This window comes from Pseudophryne corroboree, chromosome 12 (assembly GCF_028390025.1).
Source record: "Pseudophryne corroboree isolate aPseCor3 chromosome 12, aPseCor3.hap2, whole genome shotgun sequence".
NCBI lineage: Eukaryota > Metazoa > Chordata > Amphibia > Anura > Myobatrachidae > Pseudophryne > Pseudophryne corroboree.
In genome coordinates, this window is record NC_086455.1 from 18,320,859 (window position 1) to 18,340,994 (window position 20,136).

The following is a 20,136-nucleotide window of genomic DNA, read 5'->3' on the forward strand; positions in this document are numbered from 1 at the left end:
AGGGGGCATAGGAAGCGCCTTGACGGGGCATAGAAAGCACCTTGAGGGGGGTATAGGAAGCGCATTGAGGGGGCATAGGAAGCGCCTTGAGGGGGTATAGGAAGCGCCTTGAGGGGGTATAGGAAGCGCCTTGTTAATTAGTGATCACTTATTTGGGCACATTGTGAATGTGGGCACAGTACGCATATGATGATACTTGACATGCAACCCAGGCGATGTGAGGTTACTCTAGCATCATATAAATAGGGGGAAGATGTAGGAAAGCTTCTAAAGAGGGCAAGTGAAGTTGCCCATAGCAACCAATCAGATTCTAGCTACCATTTAGCTTATACAATGACAGAAGCTTTGTAGTTGCTATTTGCAACTTCTCTACTTGTCCTCTTTAGAAGAGGTGATACATCTCTCTCTCTCTCTCTCTCTCTCTCTCTCATAGCACTGACTGTGAGGATCACAGACACAGCTCTGACAGACTGAGGCAGCAGCATCTCTCCCATGGCAACAGAATCCAGTCACGACCTATTTCCCATTGGCTGCCCTTATCGCCTTCCACGCCTCCACACACCGTCTCCCGCACCCATTGGCCAGCGTTGCTCCCGCCTCCTGCCGCACACTGGGTGACCATGACGTCACCGCCGCAGCCGATTGGCCACTTGCCGTTTCTCCTCCAGCGGGCGGAGGGGGAGACCCCTCTGAGCTGGGCCCGTGACGTCAGGCGCGGTGACCGCCATTTTGGAGCGCTGAGTGACGGGCGCACCGGGGGGAAAGCCGTTGCTACTTGCGTTCGCCGCTGTCCGCCCTTCCCCGAGCTGGTACGATGTCCGATAACTACGAAGGGGACGTGCAGCTGGAGGAGACCGGCGAGGAGAAGCAGGTGATGGCGCCCTCCGCCCAGGTGGCTGCCCGTGAGGGGGAAATCAAATCATGGCTCCTGTGCGTGGTGTATGGGGCCCAAGGGGCCCTCAGTGACAGGAGCTGGCATTCTAGTGGCTGACCGGCTGGATAGTGAGGAGGGGCCCTGCCTAGGGAGTGTGGGAGATGTCAGTCACTTTGGGGTTGGGTGTATATGTGTGTATATGTATATATATATATATATATATATATATATATATATATATATATATATATATATATATATATATATATTTTTTTCATTCCATTGGGTTCTCTGTATTAATATCATACTTGCCTACCTGACCCTCTCCATGAGGGAGAAAATGCTCTGTTCCTGGACTTTCCTGGTAATGTATGATTGCCATCACCTGTGGTGAAACACCTTTCTTATCAATTACCTAGCTCACCACAGGTGATGGCAATCATACATTACCAGGAAAGTCCAGGAACTGAGCATTTGCTCCCTCATGGAGAGGGTCAGGTAGGCAAGTATGATTAATATGCATGTAACAGCTACAACATGGAGCCTGATCTATCGATCTCATTAATTATTTATATATATATATATATATATATATATATATATAATGTGTGTGTGTGTATATATATATATATATATATATATATATATATATATATATATATATATATATATATATATATGTGTGTCGGTAGTAATCATTTTGTTTATGTAGAACTTTTCTCCTGGTAGGGCTCAAAGGGGTTAATTAATTTGCAAGTGATGTCCGGCAGCGGTACACAAAATTGTCCCCGGGAATTGCGTTATATTTTATGGTGGCGCCATGAGGGTGCATCCAGAAAAACGCCATCTCAGGGCTGCCGTGATTGCAGTATATCTGCCTCCCCAGATCCTGGTCATCAACTGCGATTGAACTGACCCCTAATGCCCCTTTCAGACATAAGCCAGGTTTTTGTTTACAATTGCGCATTGACCAGTTTATGTCATCCTCTATGCTGAGAGTCCTGGGTCCGCGACACTGCTCGCTAGCAGGGTTTTGCCTGGGACTTGCAACCCAGGTGGACGACCCGGCTTAGGTCTGAAAGGTGTGACCCATGACCTGGTTTACGCTTAAAAGAAAATGATTGGTTGGGGACAGTACAGATGTAGTCACGCTCATCTTACCCGCAGCACGTGCACACTTGCAGAGCCGCCGGTGTGCCTCAGTATGCCAGGCTGCAGCTAGGTATACCAGCCATTCATTCCTATGGCCGTGCCCTTGCATATGCACGCACGTCATAGCGCTGACACAAAAGCCGCTCCAGGTTTGCCGTGGGTAAGAGTCTCGGCAGCAAAGCTGAGCCTAACTACATCTGTAGCTCTTGGAGATGAAATCATCTCCAGGTGACCACTGAATGCCAGAAAACCTGGGTTCTGTGTGAAGGGGGACGCCCCAGGAATAATCGGAAAGTGAGCGATTTTGTGAGAGTTCTTATGTTTATTTTAAAGTGGCAATCCTTTACATGACCAAATCAACCTGGTTTGGCCATGTAAAGGATTGCCACTTTAAAAAAAGCTGGAAAACTCTCACAAAATATCTCACTTTCTGATTCTCCCACCCTATTACATCTTTCCCCACCCATCCATGTTTTTTTTGTTTGTTTTTTAAGCTTGAATCGGACTAATTTTCTTAGCTGTCTCCCTACAAATCATTCTTGTTTTTCAACACCTCTCTGGATGGCTAACAAATATGGCTGCCAAATGGACATCTATTTCTGCATGTACTGTGATGATTGGGTGGTGCACAGAGCAGCCACAAGACGTGTTTGGGGCAGATGTGGAGTTGATCGTATCCCAGTGTGCAGCGTTTATCTGGCATGAATGTGCACTGTGAATGGTCAGCAAATGGTCACATGTAAGTATGGGCGATGCAGAATTCTATGTATTTTGATCACATCTACAGTTACACCTATATCGGGGTGTTCTCGTCCAGCCAGAAGTTGGCCGTAAATTCACCTGTTTGTAAGCGTGTCTTTTGCACCTAGTATAGGACAATTGATCTCTCCAAATTATGACCAGTAGCAAACTAGACCGACACGTCTTCACGTGCTTACAGCTCTGCATATGGGAGAATATGCGTATGCTTCATACTACAAAATAAACCCAGTTTCCTGTCTTCTCTGCATCTCGGTGTGCTATGGTCCGTGTGTTATACAGATGGCCAGCATGCCATGTGACATCAGCAGAACAGCCCACATAGCAGACGGCTCAGAGGGGTGTTCCTAAGCTTCTCTGCTCATTACATGAAGTGACTACATTAGTCACAACACTTGTAATCTGACGAATTATCGACCATTAATTGCAGCCTGAAGAAACAATCCAAGGAGAAATGATAAATAGCGACATTCTCCTTGTAGCCCGTCAGTGATTTATGTTTAGTTTAAAACAAAACAACTTTTTTCCTTGGCAGTGCAGCTTTTAATAACTATGGGGTAAATTCTATTCGGCAATTTAAGAATAGCGCCGGGAATTAGCTCCCGACGCTATTCAATTCAGCTGCTAGTGACCCGCAATTGTCGGGAGTTCTTCTCTCATCCCCGGGGGATGAGAGAAGAAACCCGACAAAAGTGCTGCCTCGCGGCCGGCGCGAGGCTGATTCTGTCGGGAATCAGCCTCGTGCCGGGGAGTTAAGTCGGAGAATGCCCGTTCTCCCGACAATTCAACCTGTTTAGTCGGCGAGAACGGGACATCGCCGACTTAACTGGAGCTGAATTGAATAGCGTCGGGAGCTAATTCCCGGCGCTATTCTTAAGTTGCCGAATAGAATTGACCCCATGTGAGAGCAACATATAAAATGAAAGCTCTGCTCATAAACCCCCTCCCACCTGTCATTCCAGGCATACAGATACCCACTTCATGAGTGATTGGGGGTGATTCAATTCTTCTGGCCCCCATTACTAATGAGCACCAGTTGCCTGCTATTAAATTGTTTGCTGACCAGGTGTGACGGCACAATTTCATACTCGAGGCATCCTGAGGTGGTGAGCAGAAATCTGTGAAAAATCGGCGGTTTGGGTGCGCTTACTTGGACTTTGAAAGGGTATAACTGCGTTACGTGTCTAAACTTGGCGCTTTCGATAAGTGTGATAAGTAATGCTGTCACACCCATTCGGCAAAACAATTGAATAGCTCTGTTGGGCAGCCATTCCTTATCGCCACCCAAAAAATTAGTGGAGGCAGTATCAGAATCCGGTCATTAGGTCGACATGAGTTTGTCACACTTTGTTTTTGTTTTTGTTTTCCTTTTTTTCCATTTTTTTTATTTTATTAATTTTTTTAATTTACTGTTTCATACTTTACGATCCACGTGGATTACGATTGGGAATAGTGACCTTGCCCAAAGCATGGCGAGCGAAGTGAGCCATGTGAGGGTATCCGATACTGTGCACTAATTGGGGTTCCTGGTCACTTTTTACGAAGAAAACACAAAAAAAATGTAAAAAAACTCGTGTTAACTTTTTTCCATGTCGACCTAGTCACTACGACCAACGGTGGTCGACCTAATTACTATCAACCCTGTGATCCACAGCCGCAGGATCATACACAGCTCATTCCCATTGCCAAGTAAACTGCCTGTATGGTTAACTACTACTGTCCAAAATGAGCCCTTTTGTTCTGCCCATGAACTTCCAACATCACCGATTATTACCATTACCCACACTGAGCTAGTGACTAGAAAGGGATTTTGTCAACATCGCTTAATTTGCCAATAATAACTCTGCGTGAGAAACTCGGGGGCTGAGCATGTTGTGTTGGTAAAAGGGTTCAGATTGGTCTGTGTACAGCACCTGCGGCAGTCAGGCTCACATAGTTACACAGAAATATGTAGTCACTAGTAGCTGGCTAAAGGGCCCCATACACTAGAACGATAATGGCCGATTTTGGGCATTCGGCCCGATATATTGAATGAAATTGGTTATTGTGGAGGTGTATCCGATGCGCGTTCCCGTGATCATGTCCGACCCCGCAGGCATGGTTGGGATCACCCAAGATACGTCGTATGCAAAAGGACAGCATACGATGTATCTTGGGCGATCCTGCCGTCCGGAAGGCTGCTGGGGCGATCGCCTGCGACATGACGGTCGGACATGTCGCATAAGTGTATGGGGCCCTTAATGTTGTGAGTACATATAAGTGCTGGATCCTCAGAAGTGCTGGCATAAGCACATTACAAATTACTGAATTCAACTGTGTGCGTGGAAACAAGGTTCTGTGAACAACGTGCCTTTTTAAAAAAAAAATAATGATAATAATTCAGACTTTTTTTAATTTTATTTATGCCTAGGCTGCGCTTTCCTTATAAGTGAATGTGTTATGTGGCCCAGCTGTGCTTTGTGCCTTTGGCTGGAGCTTCTGCATTAGGTGCTGGTCAACACTGCGCGGGCCCTCCGGCAGCACGTGGATCCGTACAGCAACTTGACTCTTTGGGCTTCCACTAGTTCTTGCCACTTACCGGAACCCTGGTTACGGTTCTGTGCTACTGTAATGGGGTTCGGTGGTTATTTAACCTACTTCCACTTGTATTGCCTGATTTTGGAGGCTTTGGCATACCTCCTAGTAGTAGATAAGCTTTCTTACATGAACCATTCGTTTACCGATCTGTATAATGGTGTGTTGGGGGATTTTGTTATCCCCTCCATGTGAAGCACCTGTTGTGTATAAACCCATGTTATATATTGCTCATTTTATGGTTTAAAATAGTGGCTATCAAATTTCTGTTAATTTCTAATTTGGTTACGAATTGTACCTGCTAGCTTAGTTTACGTCCAAGCATTCTGCAGGTACAAATGAGATTGTGTGTGCAGGGCAGAGAGTGCTGCATAGGTTCTGTTCCTGCTACTGTACTTGGGATCTCCGTGAAATAGCAGAGTAATAGTGATGAGATCTGCCTGCTGATGCCTCCAGCCTCTGCTAAGGTCAGATAAGCGATACAGCTGTATAGTGCTAGGCGATGGGTTACTGCAAATTTGGCTTTTACACAGTAAGCATAGGGGATCTGAAGCATACAGCTCGCTCTTTGGTGCCTGATTTTATTATTTGTGGGGGTGCAAACTAGTTAAGGCTTGGGCACATTCCCATCTTCAGATTGCTCCATTCATCTGGCAACTCTGGTTCTCAGCCTGGGGTAATGGGACGTTTAGGGGTGCTTGAAAAATGTTCTGCAATGGTGTGAAAGGGCCAGGTGTCGGAGGGATCTCTTACCCCTAGCATCACAGCAGGGGAAGGCAGTGTGTGGTTCTCCGGCTGTTGTGGAACTAGACAGTGAAGCATGTTTGCCACGATTTTGCTGTTAAGGCATGCTAAAACTGTGTCGGAGCATGCTGGGATGTGTAGTTCAACGGTATCTGGAGTACCTATGCCTGCATCTCAGTAGGTCTCTGATATGTTTTTCCCTGTAAAAGAAGACTTTTTTTTTGAGCACATCTATCATTTTCTGTATAGCGACACCTAAACATTTTATCTAATAGCAATTCTATCTTTTGCAGATGTTTGGGGTACGAGTAACGCTAAAGGGCTGCCAGCTGGAAAACATTCCTATGCTAGATGGATACATAGGACTTTGTATTCATACTTTGTGCCCAACCTTACAGCACGTTGTACCAATGGGACCTGTTACGTGCGTGTTGGGCAACCTCGGTGTCCAGTTCTATAAATCATACACATTGGAAGTAGTGGAGGTTTTCTGTGTGTTGTAGCAAAACTATACACCTGTGCTCATTCCGTACAATGGGGATGATTCCGAGTTGTTCGCTCGCTAGCTGCTTTTAGCAGCATTGCACACGCTAGGCCGCCGCCTACTGGGAGTGTATCTTAGCATAGCAGAATTGCGAACAAAAGCTTCGCTAATTTTCTCGTAACGATTACCCCGCAGTTTGAGTAGCTCCAGACTTACTCAGCCATTGCGACCAGCTCAGTCCTTTTCGTTCCTGGTTTGACGTCACAAACACAGCCAGCGTTCGCCCAGCCACTCCCGCGTTTTGGAACTCGAACGCATGCGTTTTTCCGCACACTCCCATAAAACGTCCAGTTTCCGCCCAGAAACACCCACTTCCTGTCAATCACACAACGATCACCACAGCGATGAAAAAGCTTTGTTATGCCGTGAGTAAAATACCTAACTTTTGTGGAAAATAACTTAGCGCATGCGCTCTGCGAACATTGCGCATGCGCAGTTAGCAGATAATCGCAGTATAGCGAAAATCGGCAACGAGCGAACAACTCTGAATCACCCCCAATGATTGAAGGGGAATCTGTTAAGGGCCCCATACACTTATGCAACATGTCCGTCTGACATGTCGCGGGCGATCACACCCGGCAGCTTCCCGGGGGGCAGGATCACCCAAGATACATCGTATGTCCGTTTGCATACGATGTATCCTGGGCGATCCCAGCCATACCTGCGGGGTCGGACATGATTGAATGTGCAGCACGGTCAATCTGGAGGATCCGATCCTATGCTCACGGGAACATGCATCGGATCCGAAACGCCTCCGAAATGCCCGATTTCATCCGATATATTGGGCCAAATGCCCGAAATCGGATGAAATCGGGCATTATCGTCCTTGTGTATGGTCCCTTTTAGCCGTCGGCTTGTTCTGTCAGCACTGGTCACTGATTCAAAGGGCTTGGATCAACATATGTTCTAGCTTAAAGCTATGGGAAAGGATTGTACACACAACTGATGCAAGGAATATTTGCAAATGAACCTTATCAGCTGTGAAAGTGCAGTAATGATAAATGAAGTTGAGCATACACGATCACTGCTATTTCATTTAGGAGATCCTGCAGAACCGTAAGTGGGTGTATATGGCTCTGCGCTCGTCCTTGCCAAGAAACACCCAGTGACAATCTTGTTTGTCCGCCGTTGACTCCTTTGGGAGAGCGCTATACAGAACATCTTGGGCGTGAGGCAGGGTTGCAGGTAAATTGAGTGTACTGTGCTTCAATGAACAGAAGAAATGAGAAGACTCTATATTGCCTGTACTTGTGTGCGCTCAGTGCCGTGAGACTTCACTCTAACTACACTCCACGAGTGCGCATATACTCCATGCTGCATCCGCTGCCCTGATTGCTGAGATATTGTCATTGGTAATGATGATAAATATTTCCTATTGCTCGGAGTACCTGGAGTGTAAGCTGTGTATTGTGCGGGTAGAAGACACAGGTCAGCATATAGCATGACAGGACTGGTGGGCAATAGACGTGCATGCTTGTACTGTGCACCAATGGCTGTTGTGCAGTATGGTAAGCTGCAATGTTATCTGGAACAAACTTTTACAGATTGCTTTTTTGCTGTGCATGATCCGAACTGTTTACTAATTCTTTTAAGTTTACTAGTAAGCTCCAATATAGTTACCTGTTGTACTATTTATTGTTTCAGGACTCTCAGGAGAAGGAGGCGGTGACCCCTGAGAAGGCAGAGGAGCAAAAACTAAAGGCCAAATACCCCAATTTAGGGCAAAAGCCAGGAGGCTCTGATTTCCTGATGAAGAGGCTTCAGAAAGGGGTAAGTGTGCTGGACATGTTACACTGGTTCCGTTCTCTTCAGCTGCTTCTGGCTCAGCTGTGACTCCTTGTTCATGGTGGTTTTCTAGAGAACATCTGTTTGTATTGTACTTTGTATGGACTATAGTGTAACGAGTACTGGGCCAGTGACATCACCGAGGCACAGGATCCATAATCCTCCAAGGCATCTCAGACTTTATAGTGACCATGAGCTGATAGTAGGGGTTACTTGTGTGTGTGTGTGTGTGGACCCTAACCTGCCGCAGGTAAAACACTGTGGAAATTGACAACACTGATTGGCTGTTGCTTATTTCTATTAATTGTATTGCTTTGCCTTTTTCTAGACAAAGTCGGCAGTCTCTTGTAGTTGATGACATCTGGTAACTACCAGAAGTGTAGTGAGGGGACCTCTGACGTGCTGTGATCCATAAGGGTCCCAGGGAAAGGGTGTGGATCAACAGTGTTATGGTCAACACCAAAGGGTCGGTAGATGAAAGGTTGATAGGATCAGAGGGTTGACATGACATTGGTCAACAAATTGTTGGGGGGGGGGGACAAATCTCGCTTCACTTGCCACTCATCAGGCTCGATGGTAAATCAGGCAAAGTTGAGAAATCATTGAAAAAAAACCCAAAACACATGGGGCGAGCATTTATGTGTCGATCTTTTGTACCTGTCAGAAATATGGTGTCGGCTTATTGACTGTCTACTAATACACTGTCGCTCTATCATCTGCATACCTTAGAGGAGGAGGCTAATGGCAAGACTTGGCCCCATTCACCAAAGGGAATCTCCTCCCAGACATCAGGTGACTTGTGTCCATATGACTGCACACCGTGGATCATTGGGAAGTCAGGCAGAGGGGCGAGTCCTTTGGGTTAGACCATACTTGTGAGGTCAGGAATCATTTAGCCCATTCTGCTATTACATGTGTGATTGGGAGAAGCAGCTGGAAGGTAGACTTTACCCTCTGGAAGCAGGATGGCTGACTACGCCAGAGAGTGGGGAATGTCACTGAGTTATACCGAAGCCTCCACAGATAACTAATCTATGGAGTTTGGCAGGATCAGTATGCATTGTAAGAAAGTTCCTCTTACCGGTATTATCCAATACAGCTAGAACAGCTCAATAGATCTGACCTTTGACAGGAGAGTCCGCATCCCAATCAAGATTGAATGGTATTGCCTTTAAATCACAATAATGTTGGGAGCTCAGTGGGTGGAAAACTGAGGTCCATTGCGTCATTGTGGCAATACATTTTCCAAAACACAGCTTGGTGAAATAGGCTACCCAGAGAACAGATTCACGGTCTTCCCAGTTCAATTTTTCTCATGGAAAGCTCTGGGCTCTATAGACATGGAAAGCATTAACCCCACTGCTACTGTCGTAATAGCTTTATGTCCACTAGTTTTGGGGGGGGGGGGTCCTTAAAAAGTGTACGTTTTAGTCCGTTGTAACTGTAGAAACCCCCGTCCCCCACCTCACCCCCAGCAAGGTCATACGTGACTCTAGGGTTGTTTTCAAAGATCTGCCATTGCTGGACTCGCTGGGCCAGAGCATATGTTGGTTTATGGGTAGCTGTACACCATGTCGATAATCTCAGACGAGCTCGCCCCGCGTGGGTAAATATTATATGGCATGGCCAGTCTTCACTATGCTTCAGTTATAAGCTGGAGAAGACCTGTGCACTGAGTAGACTACTCTAATGGTGTTGGGTAAACTGCTAATATAAAGTGTAGCCCGACTTTTTAGTATATACATAGATAATTACATCCATATATGCAGAGATAAACGAATAACTGGGGGGCTGGTCCGTGTGAAAACCTTTTATTAGTGCATTGAAAAAAAAACAGTACAATAATGACATAACGATCTAATTGACAAAAGCCAGTGCTAGGTATATGCATAAGTATATAAAACACAGACGAATGGTGTACGAGCCTGATAAATGCATAAAGGTAACGGATTGCGGTTGCTGGCATGTGGGTATCCGAACATATGATATAGAAAGCATAGGCGTGTCCAGAGCTCGGCGTCCCTCTCCTCTGCTAACACCTAGATATCCACAGTAGCTGTTATGTCCCCTCTAGTGCTATCCCAGGGGGGTATCTGTCAGTCTCTTGCTGGTTGGTGGCCAGTGAGGCCCTCAGTGATTGTTCACCAGTGTTAGGAGCAGGGAGTGCTGCGGGGCGTCATTGTATACACTTTATGTAGATCTTTACAATATACACTCTGCGGTTTTACACACCCTGGCCCTGCAGCATGGATGCGGTGCTAAACAGTGTATTTTTGATGCTGTCCATATTATTACACACACCTTTGAATCACTAGTTGCTGGGACTATAACCATTTTATTGCTGGCGGTACCAGGAGCATGTGTACATTTTTCTTGGTCCTCACCCCTTCAGGGGCAGCCGGAGCCTGACAATAGCGTCAATGGCATGTAGCCTCTAGAGCAGGGGTTCTCAAGCCAGTCCTTTAGTACCACCAACGGGTCATGTTTTGTGGACTTCTTTAATTATGCACAGGTGAGTTGATTTATTTTGCTGGGTCAGTAATTATTCTACCTCCTTCCACAGACCGAAAACCACAAACATGACCTGTTAGGAAACCTTGAGGGTTGAGGTGATGACCACTGTGCTAGAGTAATATGGAAGTCCTGCAGCAGGAGAATGAGTGCACTGGTTGTGTGGGAGGTAGTGACTTGTGCAGTTATTAGTGAGGACAGGGGAAGTGACATGATGTGAGGCGGGGAATGGAGGCAGCAGGCAGCTACAGACCGAGAGTTATATAGTGGGAGGAGCAGGATCCCCCAACAGCACAGAGTATATCAGGAGATGAGTGATGTGTCAGTGAGGACAGGGCTGTATGTGACAGGGGAAGTGACATGATGTGAGGCGGGGAATGGAGGCAGCAGGAAGCCACAGACTGAGAGTTATATAGTGGGAGGAGCAGGGTCCCCAGCAGCACAGAGTATATCAGGAGATGAGTGATGTGTCAGTGAGGACAGGGCTGTATGTGACAGGGGAAGTGACATGATGTGAGGCGGGGAATGGAGGCAGCAGGCAGCTACAGACTGAGAGTTAAGGCCCATATACACTAGGCGATGTTGAGCTGAGAGCATGTCACTTTTGGGGTGTTGAGCTGCTTTCAGCTCAAAGCCGCCCAGTGTGCATGCCTAAACGATGAGCGCTGATGCGCGCTCCCGCTTCATCGTTGGCGGCCGCCGTTCATCTACTGGTATTACCAGTAGATGAACGTCGGGATGAGTGGCTTTCCATAGCGTCCTGCTATGGAAAGCCGCTCACCCCCGCTGACATCGCTTCGCACGGCGAAAAGCGCTCAGTGTGTATGGACCTTAACAGTTTTAACGGTCAGGGTTCTCCAGCAGCGCAGAGTATATCAGGAGTTGAATCGTGTTAGTAAGGACAGAGCTGGATGTGACGGGGGCAGTGACATGATGTGTGGAGGGGAATGGAGGCAGCAGGAAGGAGGAGGGTCCCCCACCAGCACAGAGTATGTCAGGAGATGAATTGTGTTCGTAAGGACAGGGCTGGATGTGACAGGCAGTGACATGATGTGAGGAGGGGAATGGAGGCAGCAGGAAGGAGTAGGGTCCCCCACCAGCACAGAGTATATCAGGAGATGAATTGTGTTCGTAAGGACAGGGCTGGATGTGACAGGCAGTGACATGATGTGAGGAGGGGAATGGAGGCAGCAGGAAGGAGTAGGGTCCCCCACCAGCACAGAGTATATCAGGAGATGATGTGACAGGGGCAGTGACATGATGTGAGGAGGGTAATGGAGGCAGCAGGAAGGAGTAGGGTTCCCCACCAGCACAGTATATTAAGAGATGATGTGACAAGGGCAGTGACATGATGTGAGGAGGGGAATGGAGGCAGCAGGAAGTCACAGGCTGAGAGTTATATAGTGGAAGGAGCAGGGTCCCCAGCAGCACAGAGTATATCAGGAGGTGAGTGATGTGTCAGTGAGGACAGGGCTGCATGTGACAGGTGTAGTGACATGATGTGAGGAGGGGAATGGAGGCAGCAGGAAGCCACATGAGAGTTATATAGTGGGAGGAGCAGGGTCCCCAGCAGCACAGAGTATATCAGGAGATAAGTGATGTGTCAGTGAGGACAGGGCTGCATGTGACAGGGGCAGTGACATGATGTGAGGAGGGGAATGGAGGCAGCAGGAAGCCACAGACTGAGAGTTATATAGTGGGAGGAGCAGGATCCCCAGCAGCACAGAGTATATCAGGAGATGATGTGACAAGGGCAGTGACATAATGTGCAGAGGAGAATGGAGGCATTTGGTAAGAATAGTTATACTGGGTACACACTTGGCGATATATATCGTCCGTTCAAGTTAACGGCTGATATATAGCTAGTGGGTTGGCGGGTGTAAGCAAACGATATGTCTGTGAATGATTGGCTGTGCAGCACAGCAGATGGTTGATATATATGAAGATAGATCCGTGCATTGGGCTGTGTATACGGGTAGTCTGCTGACCCGCCCATACACTTGCTGCAGCGACATCTCCATTGAGTATGCACAATTTAATGCCCACCCAGTTGAAACGTCAGGCACGACACATCGGGCGGACGACTGGTAAGTGTGTCTACACTATCCAGTCGTCCGGTCGCCCAGGTGTGTACCCAGCTTAAGTTTATAGAGCAGCACCCGCTGGTTAGACTTGTGATACCATATGTACTGTAACTCTAATCTGGAATTCCTACACATATCTTGTTTTGGTTTTGCAGCGTAAGGACTGCGCTGTACATGTCGGTCTCCTATAATGGTGTTGCCATACTAACTTTACAGGGGAAAAACATCTTACTGACACCTTACCTGAAACTCCTGTAATCGGTCACCAGATCAGCCGCTGTTTTAGGGTTCATTGTCAGCTGGAGACATCGGGTACTGCTACATCAGATCCCAAACAGTATCAGATAGTGGAGGAATAGAAAACAAATCGCCGTTTCCAGTGAAGCAGAGGAGAAGTTGTCGATGGCGATTATGTAAAGTCCGTGGTCTCCATGTCATACAGTAACTCCCCTGTACCTTAGTGATAATAGGGGGGCTTGTTGTTCTTTTAAACTTCTGTTATTACAAGCTTAGCCGTGCAGAACAGGAACATGAAAATAAGTTGCTTGGTATCCCGTCACCTCTGTCCTGTCTACAGTGACCATCTATAGATGCCTCAACATATTTGCTGATGCCTCCATGAGACATACATGACCTGCGTCATCTTGTGGCAAGAAAGGTGTTCTACGCCTAAAGACCCCCATACACTACAACGATATGTCTGAGGCTGAAGTCGGAGGCGATTTCCCTTGAACTCTCCCGAGTGTGGTTCCATATGATTTGGTACATTTTGCATGCGATATATCTTATGCGACCACAGCCATGCCTGCGGGAACCGACATATCACGAGTGCAGTACTAACTATCTAGGGGAGCCAATCCGACCCTCACGGGAATGCGCATTGGATCGGATACACCTCCAAAATGCCCGATTTCACCCGAAATATCGGCCTGAAATTGGCTTAAATCGGGCATTATCGTTCTAGTGTATGGGGCCCTTTAAGGTCATGTTTACTCGGAACCCTGGTGTGTGATGACTGACGGTTACCCCCATATGGTAAGGTCAGGAACTCCCCAGTAAGGACAGACTGCGTTCACTGGCCAGATGGTGTAGATTTTGCTCAAAAGTATATTAAACGTATTCTTGTCATTATGTCATCCTGTACGTAACGCCACACTCCCCCTATAATGTCAGGGGTAAAAAGGCAACATCTAAGCTCTGTACCTCCTTCTAGACCTCATGTTACTATCAACAACAATCAAATGGTACAAATGGTTTTTCCTTTTACTGATTTTTGGACTGTGTCTCTTTAAATAGGTTTTTGCATAGTGCGAATTGCTGTTTAGTTGTTGTTTTTTTGTGTGTGTCTAATTCGGGATAAGTTTTATTTTCTTTGTAGTATGTTAGAAGACCTCTGTTTTAATAACTGTGTAGTGTGTAAAGAATAGGCTTATCTTAGATTCTGCATGTTTATTTGTTCACAGGTGGCTCCTCACCATTTATCCTAAAATGTAATAGTGTATAGATGTAAAATTGTATTTATGGCCATGTTATCAGTCTTGCAGCTGTAACCATTCCATGGCAGCAAGTGACAGATCTTCCTGTCACTCCCAATCTCAAGCCAGATTGACCAGAGAGTCCATGCAGGGAGGGCTAGTGAGAAGCCATGCAGTTGTAGCGAGACAGTAGATGTCTGCGGTAGCGTCTTGTTGGTACTGTAACTCGGAGCCAGCAGGTTGACTAGGTGTTCAGCTTGTGTTATATTGCTTACTCAAGGTCAGTACCTGTCATAAATCTTTGTTGTTGTTGCAGCAAAAATACTTTGATTCGGGAGACTACAATATGGCAAAGGCCAAGATGAAGAACAAGCAACTGCCATGTGCTGGTCCTGACAAAAACCTCGTAACAGGCGACCACATCCCAACGCCGCAGGACCTTCCGCAGAGAAAGTCATCACTCGTTACCAGCAAGCTAGCAGGGTAACCTGCCGCTACAGACCGGACTTGTCCACAGCTCACTGTACCATAGAGCTGGGAAGGTGGGAGGACTCTTGCATAAACTCATCACCTCGTTAGCGCTGGAAGGGCTGGTGCCTCATTCTCATGCAATGCCACACTAGCCTTTCCTACCTTGACTGATATAAGCTACTAGTCGCTTTCCAAGCCAGCAAGATGTTGTGTGACTACAGATTTGCAGTGGGTGATGGACAAAGTGTGTGATGAGTTCTTGGTGCAGACAAATTGGCTCAGACAGTTACCTGACTGTTATATATAATGTAAGATATATATATCTATGGGTTTTGCATTCCCTTTGTTTGTGTGACTCGGGCATGCTGGAGACTAGTCACATTGGCGGAAATGATTCCTGGGACAAGATTGGCCGTGTGAGTGAACTAAACGGGTGCAGTGCGTCTTCTGTTGCGAGGCCAGTAGTGCAAGGCTTTGCATGGATGAGGTGACCCAGTGCCACATCACTGTGTAAGATAACGGAACGCGCGAAGGCTTCGCCATATCTGTGAGCGGCTAGGGTGGTCTGACTGATGTGGTGCAACGTTGTACGTAGGCTTTCTCTGTCTCTAGTGCAAACGGTACATTGTGTGAGTAGCCTGTACTCCTGCCATTGTTTATGTTGGCGCATTCATTAACAAAGTAAAAACCTAGTCACAATTTTACAGTATAACAGTGGTGGTCCTATACTTCTGGTTTAAAACCATTATCCACACACCGTGGAAGTGGCCGCCATTTTGTAGGAGTAGCCAATATAAATGAGCTAGTGAAACCTATGAAATATTAGGAAAATCGACTCTCCCTCCTCTCTCTCTCTCTCTCTCTCTCTCTCTTTCTCTTTCTCTTTCTCTTTCTCTTTCTCTTTCTCTTTCTCTTTCTCTTTCTCTTTCTCTTTCTCTTTCTCTTTCTCTTTCTCTTTCTCTTTCTCCCTCTCCCTCTCGTTGGCCTTTGTTACTGCTGGTATTTAGAGGGGCAGATTGCTTTTAGAGAAAAATGTCTGAAAAATCAGCTAGTGTAATTGGTCTGTATGGTACTGTGAAGTATTGTAGCTTTTACCTTTTGCTTTGTTTGGTTTTATTACCAAGCTGTCAGAAGAGCATGCACCACAGAAAGCCAACAGCCGAAAGGACTTAAAAAAAAAAGGTTTGCCCGCGGTGGAGGTAATTCCATAGCCTTCCTTCCCTTTCACTAGAACATTCATGGAGGATTCTCTTTCTTTCAGACCCATGACATTGTATGTGACCCCCCTCCCCCATTCTACACGTAGCCGAGAGCTACAGGAAACTAAACTATGATTGGTTGAAATGACAACAGGTTCCCTATTGGACAAGTGACGCAACATCCAAGCATATGTCTGCGGTTTTTGCCAGTGCATCCGATCCCCGGTCTCATTATGAGCAAGTACAGCGGTGTGTCACCAAAAAAAATGCCCCGTTTGGTAAAAACAAAGGACACTTTAAAACCCTTTTCAATAGAATTTTCTATAAAACTTTTAGGACCACCTAAAATACCCAGACCGATCCATTCATTTATAGTTAAACTATTACTGCGGTATTTTACAACCTCTGTGGTTTGAAATGTTTTCATAGTTGAATCTTAGCCACAAATATGTGTGTATATACATATATATTCTCATAGTCACGTATTCAATCTATTTAGAAGACTTACTCTGGGTGTATACATTAGAATGTCTTCATCTAAAATGGTTTTTGGCTATAGCTTCGTATATCTCTGCTTACCTTCGGTGTGGTCTTCCTCGCAGGGTATAAAACACAACCCACAGAACTTGGTTGGGTTGCCAAAGAAAATGACCACCAATTTGAACACAAATGATGGGTCACCGCAAGCTACGCCAGTCATGAATGTGTTGCATTACTGAAGACGCTTGCTATGGTGATAAACCTTCTAGCCGTTACGCTTTATCTTACAGTGCAAGCTGCATTCCTGTTTCTCCGCTGTGCATTGCAGGCGCCACATAGTACCCCTCCGTTTTGCTTTTTAAGGTTCAGGATAAATTGGTAAGAATGACACACAAAAAAAGAGTTTCAAGCTACCCAAACTTCACATAAGCAAAGTACACACAAGACCGGTTCTAATTGTTCCCCGTCACATCATTTTGTTGAGTCGTTTTTCTCCAGCATGTGAAGGATGTACACACGTGGACTGGCTAATGAATACCTATATCTGTACAGTAAAAATGTTAAGTCCAGATTTTCTTTTCTTCATTTTATTTGAGCAAATATATACAGTCTTATATGGTGTATGTACAGAATTTTTGTAATTTGTATTACTAAAACATAAATTTGTGCACTCAGTTGAGCACTTGCAGTAACGTACAACAAAATATGTACCGAATGCTGTATTTGGGTAAAACGTGTGATGTAAGATCGGGGAATGAGCACAGTGAAATGCGTTGGTTATTGAGAGGAAAGTGTAAAATAAGGGTTGGACTGTATGTAGTGCACCTTATATGCAGCCTAAATAATGTGCATGGATGGACATATAAGAACTTCTGGTTCATTAAAGGTTATCTGCACAAAACTTTTTTCCTTCTTGGGTTAAGTCTGTTTTATTTGGAGCTTTACAGCAAACCAACAAAACCTCTGATGGAATATGTAATCCAGTGTAAGACATAAATGATTGTGTATAAGCAAGCAACTGGGCAAAAACATGCTGCTCTGAATGTGGGGCAGATGTAACATGTGCACAGTTAGATTTGGGTGTGTTGAATCTGAAATCTAAATTGCAGTGTAAAATTAAAACTGTCTCACATTTGTGGGCTACATGCAAAAGCAGCCAGTATTTACCCTGCACAGAAACAATATAAATGTATTTGCTCCCCTTGCCTTGCAAAATGGTTTGTTCCAGATACAAACTTGCATTCTTTTCTCTGCTGTGCTTCTAAATCCGAACCAAGCTCACTGATTCCAGAGCCTTTGAGCGGCTGAAGATGCCTACAACCCTAGCAGTAACTCACCATTGTAGAATCTGATCAATTTGTAACCTATTTGGTGTCTTACATGCTTCATGTGTATTCTGTAGCCAAGCTCCACCCACTTGTGTTCAACTCAAGCAGTCTATGATGACAATACATCGGTGTGACCCGCTAATGTATACTTGGAACATGTGTCCAAGCCTCAACTTAACTCTGTTTAGATGGGTTTAGCCGTTTTAGACTTCTAAACCCTGTCTGTTTGAGTGCGCAATGTGCAGGGGCGCCCAAACACAATTGAATTGTGACAGCAACTGACATAAGTACAGAGGCCGTGCTCAGGGAAGGGACTTGGAAGACGAACTGACATAAGTACAGAGGCCGTGCTCAGGGAAGGGACATGGTCTTATTAAAGCAGTGGCCTCTTTAATAAGTAGGTCACTAAATGCTGACATGTCGCCTTTAGAACACTCTGTCCACATGCAGAATTTACTTCGATGAGTCGACAGGCCTGACACTGTAGAATATTAATATGTTAGCAGCTTCCAATTTGCCCCTTTTACATTTAGTTGTGTGTGATGTTAGGGCGCCATATTAGTTTTCACTTTTGTAACTTACCCAGCGGAAAATATTAAATGAACATTCTGCATTTCCCAGCGTGACCATTCCTTCTGCTGCCTAGCATGTTCTGTTAGCCTATGGAATATGACCCATTACATAACTAAATCTCTAAAACGCCTCATATAAACCAATTACAGATTAGCTGTTGGAAGATCTCTTAAAATAAGTGCTCTTGACCTATATCATAGGTTTCTGGATTAAGAGTATAATACCTTTTGTTGTAATGCCATTTTCTCTATCGTCCTAGTGGATGCTGGGGTTCCTGAAAGGACCATGGGGAATAGCGGCTCCGCAGGAGACAGGGCACAAAAAGTAAAGCTTTAGGATCAGGTGGTGTGCACTGGCTCCTCCCCCTATGACCCTCCTCCAAGCCTCAGTTAGATTTTTGTGCCCGGCCGAGAAGGGTGCAATCTAGGTGGCTCTCCTAAAGAGCTGCTTAGAAAAGTTTAGCTTAGGTTTTTTATTTTACAGTGAGTCCTGCTGGCAACAGGATCACTGCAACGAGGGACTTAGGGGAGAAGAAGTGAACTCACCTGCGTGCAGGATGGATTGGCTTCTTTGGCTACTGGACATTAGCTCCAGAGGGACGATCACAGGTACAGCCTGGATGGTCACCGGAGCCTCGCCGCCGGCCCCCTTGCAGATGCTGAAAAGAGAAGAAGGTCCAGAATCGGCGGCAGAAGACTCCTCAGTCTTCTTAAGGTAGCGCACAGCACTGCAGCTGTGCGCCATTGCTCTCAGCACACTTCACACGGCAGTCACTGAGGGTGCAGGGCGCTGGGAGGGGGGCGCCCTGGGAGGCAATGTAAACCTATTTTTTGGCAAAAAATACCTCACATATAGCCTCCGGGGGCTATATGGAGATATTTAACCCCTGCCAGAATCCGTTGAAGAGCGGGAGACGAGCCCGCCGAAAAAGGGGCGGGGCCTATCTCCTCAGCACACAGCGCCATTTTCCCTCACAGAAAGGCTGGAGGGAAGGCTCCCAGGCTCTCCCCTGCACTGCACTACAGAAACAGGGTTAAAACAGAGAGGGGGGGCACTAATTTGGCGTTAGAAATATATAAAAAGATGCTATAAGGGAAAACACTTATATAAGGTTGTCCCTATATAATTATAGCGTTTTTTGGTGTGTGCTGGCAAACTCTCCCTCTGTCTCTCCAAAGGGCTAGTGGGTCCTGTCCTCTATCAGAGCATTCCCTGTGTGTGTGCGCTGTGTGTCGGTATGTGTGTGTCGACATGTATGAGGACGATGTTGGTGAGGAGGCGGAGCAATTGCCTGTAATGGTGATGTCACTCTCTAGGGAGTCGACACCGGAATGGATGGCTTATTTAGGGAATTACGTGATAATGTCAACACGCTGCAAGGTCGGTTGACGACATGAGACGGCCGACAAACAATTAGTACCGGTCCAGACGTCTCAAAAACACCGTCAGGGGTTTTAAAACGCCCGTTTACCTTAGTCGGTCGACACAGACACAGACAGGGACACTGAATCCAGTGTCGACGGTGAATAAACAAACGTATTCCTTATTAGGGCCACACGTTAAGGGCAATGAAGGAGGTGTTA

The 20,136-nt window shown here is 46.1% G+C and overlaps 1 protein-coding gene across 2 annotated transcripts; it reads left to right on the top strand.

The window, feature by feature from the left end:
• Window positions 1–649: 649 nt before the first annotated feature.
• On the top strand, window positions 650–17,553 carry ENSA (endosulfine alpha). 2 transcript variants are annotated; one of them, XM_063947133.1, is made up of 3 exons: window positions 650–892; window positions 8,292–8,417; window positions 14,819–17,553. In XM_063947133.1, the coding sequence occupies exons 1-3, from the start codon at window positions 815–817 to the stop codon at window positions 14,987–14,989; spliced, it is 375 nt and encodes a 124-aa protein (XP_063803203.1). In that variant the 5' UTR covers window positions 650–814; the 3' UTR covers window positions 14,990–17,553. The 2 variants fall into 2 exon arrangements, with proteins under 2 accessions (XP_063803203.1, XP_063803204.1); XM_063947134.1 differs by having other exon boundaries at window positions 653–871.
• The last annotated feature ends 2,583 nt before the right edge of the window (window positions 17,554–20,136 follow it).

Excerpts from the sequence above, each read along its gene's own strand:
- ENSA (XM_063947133.1), top strand. The coding sequence starts at position 815 with ATGTCCGATAACTACGAAGGGGACGTGCAGCTGGAGGAGACCGGCGAG. Across the intron at positions 893-8,291 it reads TGATGGCGCCCTCCGCCCAG|GACTCTCAGGAGAAGGAGGC; the intron begins GTGGCTGCCCGT and ends TTATTGTTTCAG. Across the intron at positions 8,418-14,818 it reads TGAAGAGGCTTCAGAAAGGG|CAAAAATACTTTGATTCGGG; the intron begins GTAAGTGTGCTG and ends TTGTTGTTGCAG.